Source organism: Endocarpon pusillum (genome assembly GCF_000464535.1).
Source record: "Endocarpon pusillum Z07020 unplaced genomic scaffold C734253, whole genome shotgun sequence".
Classification (NCBI taxonomy): Eukaryota; Fungi; Ascomycota; class Eurotiomycetes; order Verrucariales; family Verrucariaceae; genus Endocarpon; species Endocarpon pusillum.
The window spans coordinates 225,363-243,885 of NW_006913602.1; the positions used below are offsets into that span (position 1 = coordinate 225,363).

Consider the following 18,523-nt stretch of genomic DNA (forward strand, 5'->3'; position numbering starts at 1 on the left):
TCTTATGCATGGATACGAAGATCTACTCTATGCCAGAAAACAAGCATATATTATAGATTTGAGACAAAAACACCACTCATGTGATTGGAGGGAATATTCGATAGATTGATGCCCACGAGAGATATTACCTTTTCAGGCTTGATCCTTATTCACCTCACAAAACCAATACCTTGTTCGTGCTCTCTCTGCATCTCTTGTCAGTCCAGGCTGCTCAATGCCTGCCAGCTTTTGTCAAAGCTTTCAGAGTCGATTGCCACAGCCCTGATGAAATCCCTTTCAAGTTCGTGGGTTCTTTTTCCAAGCAAGACGAGGCTATGTAGTGGAGTACCAAGATCTATATCACATAGCTCTTTCAGCGTCCCCGCCGCCATTTTCTGGTCTTTAGCCCCAACCCTAGCTACCCCAACGGCCAAACTGTTCTCGTTGTAAGCACCCTCCTTTCTTTCATGTTCTGTTTCAAGCATTTGCTGCGCACATTGCGCCGCTGTCATGTACCTAGGCGGCTCGTAGACCTTTCTTCCTCTTGCCAAATTCTCCAATGACTGCTCCTTAACTTTGATATCGAGCAGGACCAAGGTATGTAAGCCAATCTGCGCATTTTCTTTGATTCTATCATAGAACGATGAAGGCTTCCAAGATTCAGTAAAGAACACCATGGACACAGTCTGGCCGAAGTTGTACAGTTGGAGGCCGGTGCTGCCAATTGCGGACATGATGGATGCATTTGGTATTGCTTGAAAGGGTATTGAGAGCTCTCGGGCACGGAGAACCAGATCAGTATGGGTGGTAGCGCTACCATAGTAAAGTTAGCATGAGCATCGCCCCGATAAGAGGACATAATGGTGTACCCGAAAGGATCTCCGACGACCAAGAATGCGACATCGACATCCTCTGCTCCACTCAGTATTTCATCGCTGGAGGATTCGACCATTTCACGATCCGCTGTGATGAGGGAGCGGCCATAGAAAGCTTCCTACTACTGGGTCAGATATCTGTTAGCTTTTCACTCATATAGGTATTTCGTGTGAGAAGAAATTACCAGTTTCTTCTTGTCCACCAGCAGGATGCTTGTGTAGGATTCAAGGTACACCCTCTCAGCTCTTTTCACGATTTCCAAGCCTTTAACAGTGATATCTGTCTCATCAGCGAGACCAAGCCCGACAAGATACAACATCTTGCATACAGCCCAATGTTAATTGATGTCTGGAACCACCAGTCAAAGTCTTTGAAGGATGATTTCCGGAATGAGTGGTGGTACAGCCTGGGTCGCAAGCAGTGAACCGAGGTTTTGCCGGTGGGAGATAAACCATAGTCTACCTTAACAGATGACCAAGCAAATCAACAGCAGTTGTACTCAATCCTTCTCTATCATGCCCATAAACCAGTGACACTGTCGTTCTGTAGTCAGATGGCTTATCTTGTGCCATAGTCCCATTTTGTGCCCTTCTCTGCTAGCCTTGCCTTCACCTGGCACGATCCAGCACAGTATCAGAACATGGCAGGAGAACGTTCAGCAAAGTATCGGCAGGAGATCCAGCAGGTAAGATTTATTTCTCATGAATGGTTTGCCGCATCTACAAGAAAATTTAGCGCCTCTCATCACCCCTATGAAGCTATCTGCTTCTCGTTCCTGTGTTAGGTCATACTTCGTGCCTGGCAGTGCCCCATGCATTCTTGTTTTCCACTTGTTGTCCCAGCTAGATGGCCGTCTGGAAAGAGAGATATGTTTCCTGCAAACGAGACGGGCGGGGAAATGCATTACACTAGGCCTTGCGACGCAATACTGGACTGTGGCTGCAAATCAACCACGACCAGCTTTAAGCCCTCATCTCCAACTCCATAATTCTAGCATTAAAGTCTCAGTTCGTCGCATCCGCTAGTACATAATACAGGATGTCTGAACGGACCTTCAGTGTACCTATGACGGAAAGCCTTCTGGAAGGGCTCACAAAGCTCGCAGAACCTACAGGCGAAGCAGATATCTTTAACATTCCACCTCCATCGGAGCCAATTCATCCTCATTTTTCCAAACCACAGATCGAAGATGCGGAGGACGAAAGCGAAGAAAGCTTCAAGGAGAGACTAACCGAGTGTTTCAAACAGATGATGTTTGTCTCTGGAGAGACTGCCGAACCCAGTGCAGAGACTACCGGCATGATAGAGGAACTCGTAAAACAACAGGTCATTGAGATGGTACGTCACTCAGGTCTAATACCTTCAAAAGTCTACGAGATCTCTGGGCTAGAATGAGGCCTTCTTTGCTTAACCATAGCTAACCCTCTGGCAGCTAACTCAAGCCACGGCATTGGCTAATCGTCGAGGCGTTCGCTCAATCTCTGTCGCTGATCTCATATTCCTAATTCGCCATGACAAGGCAAAGGTCTCCCGACTACGCACATTTCTCTCTTGGAAAGATGTACGAAAGAACGTGAAAGACTCTGACGACAAAGGAGGAGCCGATGCCGGCGACGCCGCAGATTTTGGTGATGATGTAAGCTGCCTTTCTCCGCTGTATCCATGTGAACTTTTCTCACCTCCCTTTCCAGGCCGTCGGCTTACCCGGCGCTGGAGGACCAATGGAAACCAAAAAAGCGCCCAACAAAAAGGCCAAGCTTCTCCTCCCATGGGAAGTGCATTCCTATTTCTCGGAACAAGTACCCGAACGAGAAGACGAAGAGGATGAAGATGAAGAAGAGCAAAACGAGGCCTCTCTCGCCCGCCTCGCCAGCGCGGATGAACGCACCCGAAATATGACCCGGGAAGAATACGTCTTCTTCTCCGACTGCCGCCAGGCCTCATTTACCTTCCGCAAAGCCAAGCGTTTCCGGGAGTGGGCCGGCTTCGGCATCGTCACAGACAGTAGACCTAACGACGACGTGATCGATATCCTCGGCTTTCTGACCTTTGAGATTGTGCAGATGCTCACCGAAGAGGCGTTGAAGGTCAAAGCGGCGGAGGATCTGCACAATCAGCGCACATCGAATACCGCGGGGGATTCAAAGAAGCGGAAGAGAGAGATGGGATCGTTATTTGAGATGCCGGAAGAGGGAAGGACGCCAGTGGAGCCGAAGCATGTGAGGGAGGCGTTCCGGCGGTTGCAGGCTATACCCAATAAATACAAGTTTATGAGGCAGGGTTATGCAGGGATCAGAACTCCTCTTCGTCTGATATGATCACCTAGAGCAGAAATCATGTGGAGTTTGGGAGAGTGCTGTGTTGAGCATGTTTCCACCCATGCATTTGAGGTTGGGGTTCCGAGTACAGGTACTTGAGACCCAATTGGCATGCCTCAAAGGTCCCAGGAACCCAATTCTCTAGTATTATTTCACCAAGACCTTTTAGGAAGTTCTACCACTTGCAACTTCAGACCGTTGAGAGCTTGCGAACCTGAATCCATCAATCAGCATCTATCCAGACAGACGCTCAACTCACAATTCTACCTTAAAATTACTGAGCCAAAGTCGCCTCAAAGTTTATTTCACAAGCCAGGCCGCAAGCACAGCGATTAGCAGGCCTATCACCGACCACAAATACGCTGTAACCAACAACAGTTTCTCAGCCTTCCACCAGCATCTCTTTTTCATCTCCGTTTTAGCCCTCAACCCTCTCGGCACTAAGTCTGCAGGTGACGGACAGTCCTTCCCCTGGACAAGCGAACAGTGCTCGCCATTTGATGGACAAGCCAGATGCCAGCGCCGCAGCAGCAGAGATCTCTGAATCTCACGCGAGCGGCAAAAATCAGCGTCTGTGGCCATGTTGACTTTCCCTTGGGGCCAGCCAAGGCTACAGGGGCCGCAGGAGATTCGTACGAGCCAATCTAAGCGCTGGCTGATGGTAGTGGTGGGCATGTTGTGGTAGAAACCGGGATGCGTGTGCTTCAGAGCGAAGAGGTCCGGCCAGGGGAGATTGGATATTATGCGCAATTGGAGCTCGAGGGGAAGATGAAGGAGGGAGGGGTTTGGTCTTTCCGCGAGTTGAGGGACAGGAAGGCGATCTGAAGTGAGAGAAGGAGATGAAGGAGATAGAGTCATGGCCATAGGCTTTGATCTTCAAGGGCACGAGGTCGGGTGACTTGACAGAGGAAGAAAGAATCTTTTGTACTGGTGCACATTCTTGTTGCCTAAAGGTGGTAACTCAATTGCCACGTTGACAGAGTTGCAGGTTGCGGATCTAGCATCATCATACTTTTCATTGCAATATAATATAAGCCCTGCATAAGGATGCAACGACGTCTTATGTAAGACTGTAGATGAGCACCATCATACACACAATAGGACCAGGGAATGTATGATGTGACATTTGCATAGGCTGAATACTCATGCTTGGATCCGTACCTGGATAGATCTAGACTTACGAAAAGGAGGAATCACCAACGCTTCAGTGATAGCAGCCACTGCGTTAACTACCTAAGCACTGTCGTACAGGAGTCATCGAGAGATGAGTTCGATGTCCAACCGATCTGCTGGATTGAGAACGTGGTTAGCAGGTAATGCTCATCACTTTCAACGAATAACATGCCACCAAATGATAGTTTTCTACTCTTCTTGGTATGGTGGATGTTGAAACTCATATTCCATATTCCCGCGGCTCCGTAGCACAAAAGCATGCTTTGAGGGTTGATAATGGCAGGAAGAGGTTGATGGTTGCATTGGGGTTGACATGTGCCAATGAAAAAGTCACCCTGCAGATGCGGAAAACATCGTCACAGGCTCAACCCAGACCGCCAACAATTCACCAATTCACCAATTCCTTTCATTCTTTGTTCCCGGGAAAACAAACATCAATCAGAGCTGTGGTCTGCTCATGTGTCTAACAACTGTTCAGCAACCTCCAAGCTTGCCAGTATGGGCTGGTACTCACTCCTTCCTCCCTACCTGACAGTCGTTGAAACCTGGATCATCCGAATAGCTGTACGTACTGATGCTTATTGGAGTTATATAAATATAAATCCCTTTTCGAGCGTTGGCAATCTGTCATGGAGTACAGACTAACCATGCTCGTGCCTATAGATATTCTGTGCCATTGTCAACATGGCCCCATGGCTTATTGCCATCCTAATTGATCTATTCCTCTACGTCTTCCGCCAGGTCTGGCATTGGGTCCCCGTTTGGGGTGGCCGAGCACAAGGAAGAACTCGACCACGACCACCTAGCCTCAAGGACGCCCGCAGACGCACATTGAGTCTCGCAGACATCATGGGAAGTGGGAGCCCGGGCCGGGTACGAGAAGAGGGCTTCAGGCGAAGACATGGTCGGAACACCAGTGACAAGAGCATGGACGGAGCTGTTGGTGAAGATCCAGCTACACCAGATGGAGGCATACGCAGTGAGCCTGTGTCTTGAATACATCTCTACTGTAACAAGGTTTGCCATAATCACAGCTCTGGGGCAAATGCCTCAAAGCGAACATGATGGACAGCAAAAATGGATACAAGGCTATTCAATCCCCTATCAGTTGTCTTAGTAAACCCTAGGCCAGCGCATCATATCAAAATTCAAGAACGTCATGACCGCAGAGCAACTTATCGACTCGCTGGAGTGTGCTTTGTTCGGAAAGAAATTACTTTGCAAGCTCGGTGCTGTACTACGCAAAGGGAGCAAACTTGTTTAAAGTGCCGCGGTCTTTTCTAAACACTTGTCAGACCATGCCATCTGCGCCCTGAAACTACCTCGATTCTTCCATGTTCTCGCATGGGAATTCCGATCACAGAGATCTATGGCTCTTTTCCCATGGAATTCATGTCCGAGCAGGGTGGCATTTGATGGATGATCCACAATGGTTCGACGGCCTCGATCATATGGTTTTATTCAGAGGTGCCGCAAAATTTTCATCCGGTTTCTCCGCTCATGCATCTTCCACTCAACACGCAGAAACATGCATCGTCTGCTGAAGTACTGTGTGTGTGACTCATCAGTACACCGCTTCTTTCGCTAATACCAGCCCTTTGCGGACTACCGTCAGCATCGGCTCGTGGTGGAGCTAATGGCGAGGGGCGGTAGTTCGGTCACGTCGCAGCAAACAACGCCTCTCCAGTGATGTCCATATTCTGTGGGCCTCGGGGTACTTTCCATCCGTTAGTCCTTGGAAAGGCACAGTATCGTTTTCGAAGTACCTCAGACACTGTTGAAAGCCGTCAAGCTACCAAACCGGTCTGGTACCGCTACCACAGTGCTACTTCGAAGCATTGCTTGTCTTCGACCATACGGAAGTATTTGAGTACGTTCGCCGGACGAATCAAGTCTTTCGTTTGCTGCAGCTTTCCCACTGATCGGTCACTCTAGCTGTGACCTGCATGAATCTTCCTCACCATATAGTCTTCTAATGATGCTGGAGCCGTTGCCGAGGAACGTATCCAAAGCGTTGACTATGAGCTACGGTGAGCACACCACGAGGTCACCTCCCTGTGGTCTGACTGTTGTGCGACGTTGCGCTGCCTATGCCTCATCTACAGTCCATCAAAATTCGCCCCCAGTACATTAACATGCATCAGAACCGATAGTAGTTGCTGTGGAAGCTGGCAGCCTGTTTAGTGCAAGACTACAAAAATCTCTCATTCCCCCCTCGAAATTGCTCTATCTCGTCAAGTTTTGTACTTTCTTTGCTTGGAACCTTATGTTTATCTCTGTGCCATTTAATTTTTTCCAAGCCCGGTCAATCAAGCAGGTTCTCCATGGCTTGCCTTGCCGATTACCCAGCATTTTGTCGCCATGATCTAGATAATGAACTTCACGCACCTCAGGCTCGACTTATCAGTGGAGACTACGCTCTCGTTCCCGTCAAACGAACGCATCGATCGTGTTCGGACCGCCCTCTCGCTCACTATATTAATGACGACAATGCTCTTGATATACGCTACCCCTTTCGGCATCGATCCATCCTCGGTGGGGCCTCGGACGATGCTATCATCGACAGACACGGGCCATTCCTCTCCTCTTCATACAGCCCTCGATATAGGAGTCTACCACACCTGTGTGATGATGCAGATCATCTCGAATTGCCCGACCCGAATTGGCGGCTCCCTTACACTTATCCACTCCAAGGTATGGAACCTGGAGGTGTGAGGTGGAGCCCCGAGCAGATTCATGCGTATAACCGGGACGTCCTTCGACATAACAATCAAATCGCGCGAAGAAGAAATGCTGGCCTAGCGGGCGAGTGCATGATGTTGCTCCCAATGATGGACTCACTTGGCCGGTTTCCTCCGGGTTTTGATAGGCCGTTGAGGCTACAAGAATTTTTCAATATGGACGGTAAGCAAGACCTCGATGCAGTAGTTGTCTGCCACTTTGGATTCAGTCTACTGTCATTACACTGCTCGCCATTCGTATTCCCTAAGATCACCCAACCTCCTTCCTCTATCTTATACTCCAACACGCACTCACATCTTCAGCAGAACCCCTCATCGACAGCCACCGTCAGCACTACGGCCTTCCCCACCCAGAAAACCTAGAACGTCTCCTGCTCATCAACTCGGCCGAACGCCAGCTGCTACGCGGGCTCAAGCAGATCCAGCTCCTCGAACTCTACGGCGCCAGACTCCTGGCCGAACAATATGCCGTCCAACTGCTCCATATCCAAGATTTATTCCCAGGCCTCGGCGCCCCAAGAAGTCTCGGCTACGGCTTGGGACCGGAATTCGAAGAAACCTATCTGTCTCCATGGAGACGCGAACATGGCGGGTTGGCACCGCTGGAGATGCTGGGCTACGGGAGTGGGCTTGTGAATTGGAACCCGGATGTGCTGGGCCAGATGAGGGCTGGACGAGGTCTAGGCCCTGAGGGCGTGAGTCCTTGGGGCAGGGCGGGGATGCATCCCGGCATGGGCATGGGCATGAGTCGAGGGTACGGGTTTCCTGGTGGTTGGCCTAGTCTCCCATATGCTGGTGCTGGTGCTGGTGGGGCTTCGCCGGGATACGATCCGAGGAGAATGGGTATGAGTGGTGAGCGCAACGGTCTCTCTCCCTTTCTCGAGCGTATCGCTTGTGATGGTGGTGGCAGGGCGGGGAGGAATGGTAGCTTTAATTGATGCTGATGCGATGCATGTGCATGTGCACTTCGATGGGGTGGGAACAGATCGCTGGGCAATTAGTCAGTCAGTCAGTCAGTCAGTCAGTCAGTCATGATATTGCTAGTGAACGACCTAATTCTCGACTGCCTTTTTTGCTTGCTATATGCCACGGGGTGGCAGAGGTGAGGTGAGGTGAGGTGAGGTTCGTTCATCGTCTCCATTCTGCTCGGCTGTGAATCATGTAGACTGGCTAATCCCATTCGTACAGATTCCCACTTCCGCTCATCTTGTCTCTCCCCCTTCCGACGATGCATGTATACACCGGCGTCCCCCTCCCCCTTTTCTTTCTTCCTCCATATTCCCTTTGTCAACCCCTACTCCCTAACTGATATCTTAGTGGGAGCGAGAGCCCTATTGCATCGCCCCCTCCCCCTCCCCACCACCTGCCCACTCAGAAATGCTTGCGTACCGTCAGAGGAACAGTGCAGATTCCCGCTGATAAAAGGTTTTTTGGGTGGGTGGTTTTTCTTCAGGGCCCTGGTGTACCTGTGTCAGGGCCCTTGGGAACGGTGAAGTCTGGACCATTGATTTACCGGCCCCCCCTCTCCCCGGGGCTGACTGAATGCTTTACAGTATAACCCGGCATAGCGGCGTGCATCGAGCTCTTTTTAATCCACTGATCCTGCTAGATCGACCTCGTTCCCATGTACGGGCGTAGGTAGGCTAGTTAGTTGTGAACGTCGACGTGGATGTGAAATCCCAAGAGGTCTGGACCCTATCCCACCCTTTTTCCGACCTTTGGCTCCCTTGTGTATCTATCCGCCAGGTCATAGAGTACCTAGGACAGCTGTAGTTCTTGGTCTCCCGTATCCACTTTGTTGGTGGGAGGAGGGTGGGGCGTTCGGCAGTCACCTCCTTAGGGTGGGTTTCTGTTGCGGACCTGAGGATCAAACCAACTCGGCGGTTGCACACGCATGTTGCTACGGATAATCTTTGAGTCAGGACGGTGCGTGCTCGTTCGATGGCCGTTGTGACATGGGAATGGGCTGTTATTTAGTTGATTTCTCGTGGTGGGCGGCTGCATGTCTTCCTGCTGCTGGCTTGGAGTTGGACTGGAGCGGCGGCATGGTAACATCTGTGGTTGTGGAAAGGCGAGGGACACCGTCTTTATCCCTTGATTGTTAATGGTGGTGTTGACATCCTCAGCTGGGTTTGGGGTAGCGGTTCTGCAGACCATTGGGTTGAGCTTCCTCTCAGGTTGACATGGGCTCCAGGTCTTGTCCTTTTAGGCATAGCTGGCTTGCTAGATGTCCCAACCTTAGGGCTTGGAGATGCTGTTGCTTTGGGCGAATCAATTGAGACGGGTATGTGCAATGCCATTTCATCCGTCCTCCTTTTTTGCCGTGCTTTTTCTCAGGCTTCAGCCCGTGTTGGAATCTCCCTGGAGTTCTTCTCTGATTCGGCCTCAGGACTCCGTTCAGCTTGCTTCTCTACATCGTCTGGTTCGGTGACCTTAGGTTCGAGCGGATGTCTTTCCTTCCGCATATTCCACCCACCACTCCACCCGACCCAGCCGGATTCATGTGGGCCCCGAAGCAGGCAGACAAGTAATGCGGCACAGGTGAAGCCCACATTTGCCGAGCCTGACACAATCCACCCACCATGGTCGTAGAGTCTATTTCCCACGGCGGTGCCCATCAACTGCCCGCCGAAAATGCTGACCATGAAGGTGGTATTGACCCTATTCCGACCTTTTGGCTCAACCTGGTAAATTGCAGTTCTGTTGGCAATTTGACTGGTCTGCAAGCCAATGTCGACAAAAAGTGCCTGGATAACAGGACCGGCAACACTGATCTTTCCGGTATAGGTTCCCACCACAATCCCAACGAGGTTTATCATTGTGCCGATGAGTACGGAAAATAGTGGATGATGCTTGTCCATGAAGGTTCGAGCGAAGAATGGGCCCCATGTCATGGCGAGGACGCCTATCAAAGCGAAGAGACCGATTGCCAGAGAAGAATAGTTGTAAGGCGCGGAAGAGAGCAGAAAAGTTAGGGTTGTCCAGAAGGAATTAAATGTGCTACTGGTCAAGAAGCCGAATACACAAGCTTGCACCAGAACCGGGTGTCGAAACGGCATTCTGATGATATCAAAAAGCAAGCCCGGATACTTTTGCAGTAGTTCCACCCAGCTGTTGACAGGGTTTGTAGACGGGTAATCCGGCATGAAAAGCCAAAGCAGGATAAGAATCAGGTATTGCAAGGCGAAAGATATCCAGTAGATATAGCGCCACCCGACATATTGGGCCACAACTCCAGAGAGCAGACGAGCAACGAGTAAGCCGAGAAGGAGCCCAGAGACTACTATGGAGAGCGCGGCTGCACGACGATGAGCAGGCGCCAGATCGCCCACCAATGGAAGCATGAGCTGCGGCGTCACGGTGGACAGAGATGTGACAAGGGAGAGCGCGCAGAAGACGGAAAAGGAGGTGGTCACGCAGAGCCCGATCCTGTCGAATTGAGTATGAGTACAAGGCCATGGTCAAGGACGGAATAGATATGATCCGAAGGCTTCACATACCATGCAGTCGCGGTGAACCATACCAGCAATAGCACAAACGGCCTTCTTCTAAGTAGATCCCCCAAGGGACACAGAAATAAAAGACCACCGGCATAGCCTGCCTGAGCCAAAGTTGGCACGTAAGAAGACTGATACTCCGTGACACCAAAGTCACGCGCCAGCAGATGGAGGATGGGATGATTGTAATATAGGTTTGCGACGGTGAAACATCCTGCGAAGGCTAGAAAATGCACACACACAAGTGAGCAATAGCCTTTGAAAGAGAAAGGGCTGAGCGCTGTAAGTACCAAATAGAAGATTCAGGCCAATGGAGAACTCGAAAGGTTGGTTCGGATCATATCGACAACGAGACGGCACATAACATAGAAAAGAAACTAGTCTGGACTTCAAAGACCTCTTCACCGGCTTGAGGAGATCATCTTCCTGCGTTGCTTTGTTCTTCTCCGAGCACACCTGCTGTACCCTCCCTGAGCAGTTCTGGCCTGCAACGCCATCTGGCATTCTTCACTAATCAGACTATGTACTACGCACCGGGAGTAAGTCTGGCAAAGTCTGGCAAAGTCTGGAAAAGTCTGGCAAAGTCTGGCAAAGTCTGGAAAAGTCTGGAAAACACGACGTATCTTGAAGCATGATATGTACAACACTAGCAGCTAATGAAACAGGGGAGCGATGACGACATCCCACGAACACTTAAGTACACTTATCCTTACTTCGGACTCCGCTCCCTCGTCCTCCGAGAAGAGTTTCCCGGGCCTCGGCAACTGTCTTCCTTCTACGCTGCAGTACTACTGTACTTGGGTAGTGTTGGCAAGGGAAACCCTAATCATCAGGGACGATCTACCAGTATGGTCTTTACGAGTACATAGAAAAGTCGATGAATGAGAAATAGCATGTTTATATACTGCACACGCGACGAATTGAGAAAATCAGCTAATCACTATTCACTATTCACTATTCATGGGGTTTGCATACATCGGAGTGAATGTTTTCCTTCGGCGGATTCAAAAGAAAGATGCATGTGTAAAGAAAAAAAGAGATATTATGCACGTGCTACCATAAGGGAACACCATAAGAAGGCTCTCGCGGGTTGATCGTCGACCGCCATCGTCCCCACAGTTACCGACGAATGTATGATAGCGGGTTGAAATGCTGAATAGTTATCTGCAGTACACCTGAACACAAAAAGACAAATATAAAGTCATTCGAAAGCAAAGCATGGTATATCAAACTGAACCAGAGAGGAGGGCTTTTGGTGGTTATTAGTGTCTGTGTCTGAGTCGTGTGCATACTGCATATCATGAGCATGTCGTGGCCCCGTTCAATCATCATAGGCATCGTTGTCATCGTTAGATAGTAGTGATAAGAAAAGGTGTGCACGTGAATATGGTGATTTCCGAAACAGCGGAGCATGGTGGTCAACCTCGCGCGATCTCGATATTTCCGGAGATAGGAGGTAGGAGACATCCGCATGTCAATATTTAGAATCGAAACTCTACGGCTGTGGCGGTGGCTGCACTCTGGCATGGGGTGGCGGTGGCTCTCCAAGATCATAGATGGTGCTCATGAAGGCATCCGTATCTGGGTAAGTTGCTCATATCAGTCCATGCGTGCAGCGTCAATCAGATTCGGTAAAATCTTCAAGACTTACCTCCCTCAGAAGTGAACTTCAAAACATGTTCCCCTCTACCCGTCATGTGCGGCATATACTCCGATGAGAATACATGACGCCTCAGCTCTCGAATGTAGACCAATGTACGCCCAGCACGACGCAACCAGGTACGAGAGAGAAGATAGTGAGTAATGAAGGCGGTCCAGACAGGCGTCCTGGCACCAAGTCAATCAATCAAATTTTCTGGTGCAGCAAGCATAGAGGGTTGTGGTTTGCGCGTACCTCTTCATCTCCCCTCTATGGACAGAGGCGTGCAACCGGACGGCTTTCGTATCGCGATCTCGATAGATGCGTAGGGCATGAAGGTAATCATCATCAATAATTTTACTATCCGGTGGATGTTAGTCGCGCAATCGATGGAAAAGGGTACGGCAGGTCGGATCCTTACCCTGTAAAATATTCTTTCTCGCCTGCGAGCTCGTAATCTTGAATATTCGTGACCGGCTTACAGGCATCATGGCCGCGCAATGAAAGTAGCGTGCAGTGAAAGATAACCAACCCTTAGACAACATTAACTCTGCTCCTATAAAAATCGACGAACCATATATTTGGGACATACTTTCGATGGTGCTGAAGTTCAAATTGGCCCAGAGATCTAGTCTCGAACTTCCATGTCTCTTCATGCAAATTTGTAACGATGATTCCGATCGGTGGAACTCAAGGAGATTCAACGGGAGGCAAGAATATTTGCTCCCTCCCGAGCCACGAGGCCATTTGCAAAGAATTCGGGCGCGGTGATCACCTTCACGACAGTACAGTCGAACGGTGAGCTCGCTCTGGCCGCTAAACGTGATCTCCAAGATATCTTGGTAGTCTACTTCGAGGCGTGCGCGGGCTTCTGGGGTATGTTCACCATAACATCTCGAACTACACCGATTCAGCCCTTCTCCTAATAAAGTACCCCTTCACGCACTTACCCATTGCCTGTCCTATTGAACGGGGTCGTCGATGTATCAAGGAAGACCTTCATTGCCCAATGCTCACTGTCCGAGTTAGTTGATGAACTTGAGCTAGTAAACTGGGTGCCTGTGCTAGGAGATCCTGGTACTTCTGGTGCACTTGGTGGGAAGGGATCTCGAGGACTGGTCTGTAACGGTGGGGGATTGATAGGTGGATCTCTTTCTCTTTCGAATGAGCGATGCCTCGTGAGCAGCGCTGGGCTTGTCAGCTAGGGCACACACCATTGAGGACACACGCACATCGTGGGTGGAGTGACATCTGATTCCCACCTTCCATCAATCTGGGTTGTGCAGGGAGCAGTGCTTGAATCTCATCTCGAAGATCTCCTAAGAGTAGGAGCCCTTGGGTTCTTCGAATGATGAGCACAAATAACGAGATGGCTTTGGTGGTGGGCACGAACCTCTTCATAATACTGGCTAGCTCCGCTATAAAACGTCTGTATATCTCAAGGCGCATCGTCAAGGCGACCCGTCCGTTCTGCATGAAGAAATAATAGATGTCCTTCCAGTTCTGCCGGTACATTCCGGCATTGGGCACAGGTGATCCATTGCCCAGGTACCCCAGTATATCGAAAACGTCCTCCACGGTGTTATCGAGGCTCGAACAGACAAGTCTCAGATCCTTCTCAATCAGTGGAAAGTTTCCATGGAACTCGGCAGAGTTACGCGCACTGTCAATGGCGCGCAGATGGGATCCGATGGCATAAAGCTCTGCTATCGAAGCGGTGATGTCTGCTGCGTGATCCGGTACATGGGTCTTGAATTTGCTGAGAGCTTCGGCAATGTCTTCAGCTTTTTCCGCATACGCTACCAAAGTCATGGTGACAGTCGCAACATCAAAGTGAGGCTCTCAACATTCGGAAACGTCCCGCGAAGTCGTTAGGGAGCAGAGCTGGCATACTTTCAGCTCCTGACCCCTGCGAAGCATTGAGCTGCAATGTGTGCCAGGAGCGCAAGATCCGTCACACATGTTGCTGGAGAGCCTCCAGCTCTGGGTGGAGTTGACGTGTCAGTCGGAGAGTGACCGAAGCCAATGGTGGAAACACGCCATCGTCTCTGCCGATTTGCTCCACATTAAGCGTCCTGCACGGAAGAACTTTAATTTTCTGTATTCATGCTTTGTCCCGCAGGGTAACAGCACTTGCCCCCAAACTCCTATCAATTTGAAAAAAACTTATCTGAGTAGCGGAAGTATGTCTTCAGTTGAGCAGTCAAGCTCAGGCGTCTGAACATTGACACTCGATAGCACATCCGTTGGAGCATGTAGTCAAACTTTGCGCCACTCTTTGAGTAAAAACTCTGCTTTCGCCTGCGCTCGATGGTAGCAGCTGTTGTATTCGTCTGTTTCACACGAAACACCGGGGAAATGTTATGCACGACGTCCAGTCTTCATGGGTGGACTATTGTTCAGCAGCTGCTTTTCATCGTAGCCAATCAGAGATCGGCAGAGGAAGTCTTCATGACGAATGTGAGAATGCTCCTGCTGATAGGATGCTTGGTCAAGTTGAGGTCTTCAGCATCTTACGGGACATTGAGAGATGTCTCTGGTCTTTATAGATTTTTAGCTGATCAAATATCGACGTTGGCAGAAGCTTTCGCCCCATTGATGCCTAAGGCAGAACTCGAAGGATTGATGCTTTAGAGCCATCTGTAATGGAGATCTAATTTGGTACCAGAGATACGTAGTAAACTTGCGAGGGCACAGACGTACTAGTAAGTGGCCTCTCGGTTTCTATCATCATTGTTTCGCCTGGGCAATTGATCATTGGTCCCACAGGACGCGAGAATAGGAAACAACAACAACGCGTGAAGTATTGGCGAGTCCCTCCTTGTAGGCGCAAACTACGAGACCTGACCAATAAAGTATTTTGAGGTAGATATGGTGCGATTGGAAAGCTAATATACACTGACACCTTTGTGAAGTCACTATTACGGATCCTTAATATCCCAGCCTTTGGGCAGACCTTCAAGTCTGCTGGGGATCCATAGCGGTGAGAATTGTCCGCAGATCACAAGCTAATTAGAAACCATTCGCCATATCCCTGTTTCCATCCACGTGCAAGCATGATAGCAAACCAAACCTTCTTGGGGCAGAAACACAACAAGAGCTGTCGTCGAGGTCAACCCTAATTTGATAGACGCTTGCACCAATCTCCAACGACTAGATGGGTTTTCGACGGCGAACTAGGACGATTCCTCCTCATCTTCGTCTTTCTGCTTGGTGTCAGCTTGATCATGTTGCCCTGCGTATAGATGACGTACATTTTGGTAAGCAAGCTTCTCAGTTTCATAGCGCTTTTTGTCCTCTGTTGCCTTGTCCTCATATGGCTTGCGATCCTTCGCGCTCAAGGCCTTCCATTTGTCACCGAGGACTTTCCCAACTTGGCCTGTTTGATCATCGCGGTCAGACTTAATCGAGACGAGCAGGAATTCTGAAGTATACCGAAGCTGATACCAGGGTTTTCCTCACGAACGGTATCACGCTGATCATTGGCGAAGAACATATAGGCTGAGAGACCCCGCTTTGGCGCGTTAGGATCTACAGGGCAGTAAGCAAGGATGCGAGCGCGGTGAGGTTGGAGGTTGCTGACCTTTCTTCTTCTTGCCACCGTCTCCACGGGTGCCTTTCTTGGTAGCTTTCGCCTTGGGCATATCGACAGACACGGGAGCGTTGGAGTTGGTCTTCGACTTGGACTCAGTCAGTGCTGCCTTTGCTCTGGCCATTTTGTTGAGTAGATCTCAAGAACGGTTGAGTGCTAAGCACAGGTACGGAGGAGAATGCAATGTAGATGGGGGTAGTCAAGCTGCACTGGGTTGGTAAAGAGGCAGGCAGGTGCTATGATTACGGGCAATGGGTAGCGCATAAAATGTAGGACCAAAACAATGGTGCGCGTATAGATTTGTAAGGCAGGAACACATTAATTGTGCAGAAACACTTACAATATATTGTGGCAGTAGCTATCGATTCCGTGTTCTGCAATCCGAGCAGTGAATGCTATCACGCATCTTGTCAGTCAATGAAGAGAAGGTCGGCGACAGTGAGGTTTTGATCAGGCATTGAATGATGGGCAATTGAGGAGCATTCATCAGATTTGAAAGTGGTGGTGGAATGGTTGAGAAATAAAAAGTGAAAGTTGAAGGGGGGTTTGTAGTGGTGGAGAATTGGGTGGTGAGGGATCGGACTTTTACTACTCACTTTTTTTCTGGCTGAGGTACTGAGTCTCAAATTTGTGTGAGAGCACTGAAAGGGCGAACTGGCCGTGGGAGAGAGAATGGGCGGTGAATTTACGCTGTGGGCTCAGCCGATTGATCTGCCGCAACGCTAGGGAGCCAACCCCTCAATCAATCATTCATTCTTAATGGCTAGTAGCCTAACAGCCTAACAGCCTGTGACAGGGCTGGTTGTTTATAGTGCTGCAGCCATCATGCTTAGTTAGCAGCCAAAGGGAAAGCCACAGCAGTGCAGGCCCCGTCTCTGCGCGGTATCCTATGCATACAACAGTCCAGACAAGGAAGACGAGGATTGTCTGCTGCAGCAAGGAGACTAAGAACTGTTTTGTAATCAGGGAGAAGACAGCATGGGTATGCATCACTGGGAGCTTGTTGTCATCAATAAAACAAAGAATGCTCGTGATTTCGACTGACCCTTCATGTCACGTGACCTTGAGACCAACATTGATCCAGTTCAAAGAGAATAGGTCAAAGAGAACGGCATTATCAACTTCCTATTTCCGCATTAAACTGAACAGTCCATGGAATGTGGAGCCTTATTTGGGCTCTCCAAGGGTTATCTAAAGGCCAACCATGACTTTTTGTTTCTATCAATCAGGTATCGCAGCAAGAAGAGTTGATTCGAGTCAAGGGGTATCGTACTAGTGGCGCCAAATTCCATGATGCATGAGTCGTCAAAGCATGTCTTCATATCCGCTGGATGGCTGACATCAGCTGTCATCAATCACACTTCCCCCTCCTCACTACCTTCGCTCATACTCACAGGTCTCTCCTCCTCCAGGGCCCTTGACTGAACATTGCCATTGGTGGTGGTGGTGGTGGTAGTAAGAGGGGATGACCTTGTCTTGGCACCATTTTCATCGATGTCGTCTTCTTCTCTAGCATATAACCCTTTTTCTCCCTGCCTCGGGAGCGGATTCTCTTCATACGCTTCTGCCAAAACTGAGCACGCTTTCCTCAACTCCACAATATCAAGACTTAATTGCTCCCACCATGGTCGGCCCCATTCATCATCAGGAAAAGCTACATCGGTGTGCTTGGCTGCGGCGTATAGAGCTGCGGCGGCAATCGTCCTTGCCGGAAATAGCAAACAGAGCGTGGTAAGATTTGAATCATTGACGAAAGCCCAGGCTGCGTTGCGAAGATGCTTGTTATCCTGAACATTGTAGTAGCACAAGATGTCGAAGAGAAGCCGGTGAGGGTGTTCGAGCTGGAGATCAAAGCATAAGGATTCTAGAAGGAGGTCTTCGTTGACTAGGATGGTATCTCGCCATCGCCAGTACTCTTTGTTCTGCTCATCCACTACCAGATTTGGTTGCTTCTGAGCCACTCGACAGCAAGCAACCACCAGCTCTTTCATCTTCCGACAATTCTCTTCGACCTTTGTAGCAAGAAAGAGGGAAGTAGCGGCGATAGCGTAGTGATGGAGGCCTGGTCGTGAGGGTAGATCAACCATCGAATGACGGACATAGAAGCGATGTAGATACACCGAAGCTGTCGCAAGGGTGATTTGGGGTAGCTTCAGCAGGATGCCCACTTGCGTGATGAAATTGACCCCTTTTGATCGGTTGGAGTGTTCTTGGGCTGGTGAAAGGCCATCGAGGATACTGGGAGTACGGAGAAGCTCTGCTGATGTGAATAGCCATTGTGATTGAGCGCGAAGTAGGACTTCGTTGGAAGGGATCGCTACAGAGTCAATGGGTGACATGTTGTCTCGATGGAAGAATGATATCAACCGAAGTAACGAGGACTAGATCTCGATAGATCTTAGCTTGACTTCTATTCTCTCATCTCTGGCCCGAGTTGGCGAAGATTCAGCTGGTAGCCCTTGGTAGCAAGATCGTATTGCCCAGGCGGTGTTGCTTTCTGAGTTGATTCATTGCCCATAACGTTCGCAGCTTGCGTACAGGTTGAACAACTGATGACCTTTGATCCATCCAAAGCTCAGAAAAGCACCGCAGGCCAGAGAATTATTGCCAAGCAAGAAATACGACCACTTCGGTACTATAGTACGTGGAATTTGAGGACAGCGCGTAGTTATTTGCAAAGGAGGCAATAGTCCACTTACCAACTGCGC

General features: G+C 49.7%; 8 protein-coding genes across 8 annotated transcripts; 3 read left to right on the forward strand and 5 right to left on the reverse strand.

Annotated features, from left to right (window-relative positions):
• Positions 1 to 197: 197 nt before the first annotated feature.
• On the reverse strand, positions 198 to 1,174 carry EPUS_00075 (Diphthine synthase; the record flags this gene model as incomplete). Its single annotated transcript, XM_007789105.1, has 3 exons — positions 198 to 792; positions 849 to 973; positions 1,040 to 1,174. The coding sequence occupies 3 exons, from the start codon at positions 1,172 to 1,174 to the stop codon at positions 198 to 200; spliced, it is 855 nt and encodes a 284-aa protein (XP_007787295.1).
• Positions 1,175 to 1,893: 719 nt separating this feature from the next.
• On the forward strand, positions 1,894 to 3,173 carry EPUS_00076 (uncharacterized protein; the record flags this gene model as incomplete). Its single annotated transcript, XM_007789106.1, has 3 exons — positions 1,894 to 2,193; positions 2,288 to 2,491; positions 2,547 to 3,173. The coding sequence occupies 3 exons, from the start codon at positions 1,894 to 1,896 to the stop codon at positions 3,171 to 3,173; spliced, it is 1,131 nt and encodes a 376-aa protein (XP_007787296.1).
• Positions 3,174 to 5,030: 1,857 nt separating this feature from the next.
• On the forward strand, positions 5,031 to 5,342 carry EPUS_00077 (uncharacterized protein; the record flags this gene model as incomplete). Its single annotated transcript, XM_007789107.1, has 1 exon — positions 5,031 to 5,342. One exon carries the CDS (start codon positions 5,031 to 5,033, stop codon positions 5,340 to 5,342), a length of 312 nt encoding a protein of 103 aa, XP_007787297.1.
• A 1,328-nt stretch (positions 5,343 to 6,670) lies between these two features.
• Positions 6,671 to 8,025, forward strand: EPUS_00078 (uncharacterized protein; the record flags this gene model as incomplete). Its single annotated transcript, XM_007789108.1, has 2 exons — positions 6,671 to 7,250; positions 7,394 to 8,025. 2 exons carry the CDS (start codon positions 6,671 to 6,673, stop codon positions 8,023 to 8,025), a joined length of 1,212 nt encoding a protein of 403 aa, XP_007787298.1.
• A 1,395-nt stretch (positions 8,026 to 9,420) lies between these two features.
• On the reverse strand, positions 9,421 to 11,088 carry EPUS_00079 (uncharacterized protein; the record flags this gene model as incomplete). Its single annotated transcript, XM_007789109.1, has 3 exons — positions 9,421 to 10,516; positions 10,588 to 10,807; positions 10,875 to 11,088. The coding sequence occupies 3 exons, from the start codon at positions 11,086 to 11,088 to the stop codon at positions 9,421 to 9,423; spliced, it is 1,530 nt and encodes a 509-aa protein (XP_007787299.1).
• A 991-nt stretch (positions 11,089 to 12,079) lies between these two features.
• On the reverse strand, positions 12,080 to 14,035 carry EPUS_00080 (uncharacterized protein; the record flags this gene model as incomplete). The annotated part of the gene is made up of 7 exons (XM_007789110.1): positions 12,080 to 12,165; positions 12,236 to 12,411; positions 12,479 to 12,583; positions 12,645 to 12,756; positions 12,816 to 13,123; positions 13,174 to 13,239; positions 13,452 to 14,035. 7 exons carry the CDS (start codon positions 14,033 to 14,035, stop codon positions 12,080 to 12,082), a joined length of 1,437 nt encoding a protein of 478 aa, XP_007787300.1.
• Positions 14,036 to 15,399: 1,364 nt separating this feature from the next.
• EPUS_00081 (Non-histone chromosomal protein 6) lies at positions 15,400 to 15,939 on the reverse strand (the record flags this gene model as incomplete). Its single annotated transcript, XM_007789111.1, has 4 exons — positions 15,400 to 15,429; positions 15,478 to 15,602; positions 15,659 to 15,754; positions 15,807 to 15,939. The coding sequence occupies 4 exons, from the start codon at positions 15,937 to 15,939 to the stop codon at positions 15,400 to 15,402; spliced, it is 384 nt and encodes a 127-aa protein (XP_007787301.1).
• Positions 15,940 to 17,170: 1,231 nt separating this feature from the next.
• On the reverse strand, positions 17,171 to 18,154 carry EPUS_00082 (uncharacterized protein; the record flags this gene model as incomplete). Its single annotated transcript, XM_007789112.1, has 1 exon — positions 17,171 to 18,154. The coding sequence occupies one exon, from the start codon at positions 18,152 to 18,154 to the stop codon at positions 17,171 to 17,173; it is 984 nt and encodes a 327-aa protein (XP_007787302.1).
• Between the last annotated feature and the right edge of the window lie 369 nt (positions 18,155 to 18,523).